The sequence below is a fragment of the Saprolegnia diclina genome (assembly GCF_000281045.1).
Source record: "Saprolegnia diclina VS20 unplaced genomic scaffold supercont1.8, whole genome shotgun sequence".
NCBI lineage: Eukaryota > Oomycota > Saprolegniomycetes > Saprolegniales > Saprolegniaceae > Saprolegnia > Saprolegnia diclina.
The window spans coordinates 663,768-667,455 of NW_008246075.1; the positions used below are offsets into that span (position 1 = coordinate 663,768).

At 51.4% G+C, this 3,688-nt stretch overlaps 2 protein-coding genes and 3 non-coding genes across 5 annotated transcripts; 2 read left to right on the forward strand and 3 right to left on the reverse strand.

Moving 5' to 3' along the window:
* Positions 1-18: 18 nt before the first annotated feature.
* On the reverse strand, positions 19-291 carry SDRG_03490 (hypothetical protein; the record flags this gene model as incomplete). Its single annotated transcript, XM_008609126.1, has 1 exon — positions 19-291. One exon carries the CDS (start codon positions 289-291, stop codon positions 19-21), a length of 273 nt encoding a protein of 90 aa, XP_008607348.1.
* Positions 292-713: 422 nt separating this feature from the next.
* SDRG_03491 (hypothetical protein) lies at positions 714-2,164 on the reverse strand. Its single transcript, XM_008609127.1, has 7 exons — positions 1,888-2,164; positions 1,728-1,841; positions 1,596-1,678; positions 1,402-1,543; positions 1,227-1,358; positions 1,046-1,177; positions 714-991 (listed from the first exon to the last, which is right to left on the reverse strand). Exons 1-7 carry the CDS (start codon positions 2,116-2,118, stop codon positions 776-778), a joined length of 1,050 nt encoding a protein of 349 aa, XP_008607349.1. The 5' UTR covers positions 2,119-2,164; the 3' UTR covers positions 714-775.
* A 301-nt stretch (positions 2,165-2,465) lies between these two features.
* On the reverse strand, positions 2,466-2,537 carry SDRG_03492. Its single transcript has one exon. It is a non-coding gene; the product is annotated as a tRNA-Cys (tRNA).
* Positions 2,538-2,761: 224 nt separating this feature from the next.
* Positions 2,762-2,833, forward strand: SDRG_03493. Its single transcript has one exon. It is a non-coding gene; the product is annotated as a tRNA-Cys (tRNA).
* A 182-nt stretch (positions 2,834-3,015) lies between these two features.
* SDRG_03494 lies at positions 3,016-3,087 on the forward strand. The gene has a single exon. It is a non-coding gene; the product is annotated as a tRNA-Asp (tRNA).
* Positions 3,088-3,688: the final 601 nt, after the last annotated feature.

The window sequence follows — 3,688 nt, forward strand, 5'->3', positions numbered from 1 at the left end:
GAGTTGATGCGGGGCCGTCTAGTACGGGTCGTCGCTGTTGTCGCTCGTCTTCATAGAGCCCGTGACTTTGTTCTTGGCGCTGCGGGCCTTAACGGCCACCTTGCTCGACATGTCGGACGCCTTCTCTTTGAGATCACTGGCTTTGTCCGATGCCTTGTCGTGGAGTTCACTCGCCTTGTCGCTTGCCTTATCGTGGAGCTCGTGCGCCTTGTCCGACACCTTATCGCGCGCCAACGCCAACTTGGAGGAGGCGCTCGAGCTAGCGTCGCTTGTCTTGCTGGCTTCCGGCATACTGGGTGAATTCAATTCTGAGGTCTCTCACGCGGAGCTCCTGCAAGGTTGACGGGCGAGACGAGGTACGATGATCCGCCCGTTGCCGCGATTGTCCAACGCAAAGCTGGACGGGTAGCACGTCCCAGCCATGCCCCGCGTACAACTCGATCGCACCGTTGATACCGCCACGTCTCCAAGCGTCTTGCCCACTCAAGGACGACGCACCCTCGCTTTTACGAGACGGGCGCTAGAAGCCAACGTTCTGTGCTCACAACAGCAGCAAAACGTAGCTTCGCGTTCATGAGCTCGTATCGCAACCGTTGCTTCTTCTCAACCCCTCCCCATATTTCATGACTCGCAGCGCGGCGTCGCTCGAGCCTAGTCCAAGTGTTCCTCGCCCCGCTCAGAATGTGGATGCTTTGCTTGCCGTTGCAGTTAAATCGCCTCATGAACAGTAGCGGCATGTAATACAGTGGACGAAATGTAGATTGATGTTGCGCACTCACAGTTGCTGCTGGGTGTCCTTGCGACTCGACTCGAGGTTGCCGTAGGCCGCGTTGAGCTCGTTCTCAATGTGCTGGCGTTGTGTCACGGGCGCAAACTTGGCCGGCGACATCGACGACACAAACGGGTCCAGCGGTGCGATCACGGCCTTGCCCTCGGCGCCATTGAAGCGCACGATCGACTGGCGCTTGGCTTGCGTGTTCAAGACACGGTGCTACACCACATTGATCGTAGGTGCTGTGAGCGTCAATAAGAAATGAGTCCGTACCGGCGTTGCTTTCAGTGTGCCGTTCGTCCAGCGCTCGAGCACGTCGCCAACGAGCACGACGAGGCGGTCGGCCATGACCGGTGCATCCGTCCATCGCCCGTCCCGCGTCGTCAGCTGCAAGCCCGCATTGTTCTACAAGCTCAATATGTAGATCGCACCGCCAAGAGCACGCGACACCAACCTGGTGGATGATCGTAAAGCACTCGAAATCCGTGTGGGCAGCGATGCCAACGTTGCGGTCATCCATGGGCGCGCTGTTTTCGGGGTAGGTGAGCAGTCGCATGCACGCCTGCGCCTCGGTCGTGTTGAATTTCTACAGACCGGAATCAGACCGCGGAAAACATGATTTTCCGTACGCGAAAGGTATCCCGCGGCAGGTCGAGCATTTCGGCAAACCCTTCAAAGAGAGCGTTCGAGACCTTGGTCGTCGCGTCGTAGAGGCCCATGACGTCGTCGCGGAATGCCGGCAGCTCGGCGGGCCACACGTTTGGGCCGAGGCTAGTACATTCGAGAGGTTATGTGTGCGCGTAAATTCAGGAGTGAAGCGTACCCTTTGTCGTGCTCCATGTACGAAGCAGGGAGCTCTTGCGCAATGTCATAGCCTTCCAAGTGCGAAACGACGCCGGGTACATACTACAACAGTTGCTGACATCCTATAAGCATGGAGTCGACATTGTCGTACCGAAGGCTCTTCAAAGAGCGGTGTCCACCCGCGAGAGTTGGGTACCTTGTTGACATGGTACTTTTGCTTGACGTCGGACGGGAGCGCGTTGAATTCGTCCGCCCGGCGATAGACCTAGACATGTTCATGAGCGCGCAGTCGTCGCAAGATGCATGCATACGCGCTCAACGAGGCCAGACGGCAGCACCGAGACGGGAATCGTAAAGAAGCCGACCGTCCCGCATGCGTCCCGCATGGCATCGAGGGCCGGCTGGCGCTCGGCCTTGGTCGACGACGCGTCGAGGAGCGACGCGATGTCTACGAGGGGCATGGCCGTCGACGTGTTCGAAAAGGCCGCAGCTCGTGTCGTCGGGCGGGCGCGAACGCGTTGGGAAAGCTGCCGAAGGAACATTGATTTTGCTGCCGGGCGCAAAATGCACACTGAGCGACGTTGCAGTATGTAGTATTTAAATGGAATGACATCTTACAAATTCCAGTATATTAAAAAGTGATCGTGACCTGGCGTGGTTGAAGTTCGGCATGGATATCTTGAAGCTGCACCATAAGATTATTACCGGTATACGTTCCGGGGTGTCCGCTCAAGCGCTGCGATCGATGATGCTACATGTGACTATGCATGTTATGTTCTGTAATACGAACATGCTAGTACAGCATACTTATTAGAATATCTATATGTATGTAAATTTTGATGCCAAAAATGTGCGTGAAATAAAAATAGAGGGACGGAAAACGACAAAAAGCGCATTGCCGGACTCGAACCAGCGACCCTTTGAGCTGCAATCAAACGCTCTACCACTGAGCTAAACGCGCACTTTGTATGCTTCGTTGCCATCAACTGCAATCGAGTTTCTATCTCACCAAACACAGATTCTTTTTCAGTCTTTTGTGCCAGACAGCGGTGCTATCCCCTGTAGCATTATTTTTTATATAAATCTGGCTTTATTATAGCTATTTCTACAAAACCAAGGTTTTGGGTGACCGTTCCTGAAAAATAGAAGCTGGATCACGGTTGAGGGCACCGTAGTATACAAAGTGCGCGTTTAGCTCAGTGGTAGAGCGTTTGATTGCAGCTCAAAGGGTCGCTGGTTCGAGTCCGGCAATGCGCTTTTTATCATTTTGGTTTGTTCAGGAAGGCGGTGCTATCCAGCCCGAATTCCATTAAAGTTTTGTAGCAATCATGCCGATAGATACTTGGATAGCTCAAACTTGGCATGGAATGCCAAGCATTGGAGTACTCTACGGATGAATGCACAGTCTTGCTGTTTGTTGAACGTCGGTAGGTATACAATCCTCGTTAGTATAGTGGTTAGTATACCCGCCTGTCACGCGGGTGACCCGGGTTCAATTCCCGGACGGGGAGATCGATTTTTGAACATAGCTCTTTTGGTACTATCCTCCTGCAACATGTCTGCAATTTTATTTTTTAATTTCACCCATTTTACTCGTGATCATCTTAGCCGCACAGAGGGAGCTCGCCTGTCTTCAGTGACGATTTTTCGACCACCTTCACAGCAAAAAGTGAAGCCCAATGGATCGATAAACGACGCCACACGATTGGATACATTCAGTGGAATGGATAGATCGATAAAACGATGCCAATTGGTTTCATACAATAAGAAAATGGATAAATGGAGAGAGGAAAACGACACCAAATGGACTAACGAAGAAGCAAAAATGGATAAATCGATAAAAAGGCGCTAAATGGTTGGAAACGAAAGAAACATGGATATAACGAAAATCAAGACCGAATGGATAGATAAAGAAACAAAAATGGATAAAACGATAAAACGACGATTACTGGATAGACAAAAGGGAGTAAAATGGATAGAACGATCAAATGACGATTACTGGATAGACAAAAGGGAGTAAAAATGGATAGAACGATCAAATGATGCTAACTGGATAGATAAAAGAGCCAAAATGGATAGAACGATCAAATGAAGCTAACTGGATAGATAAAA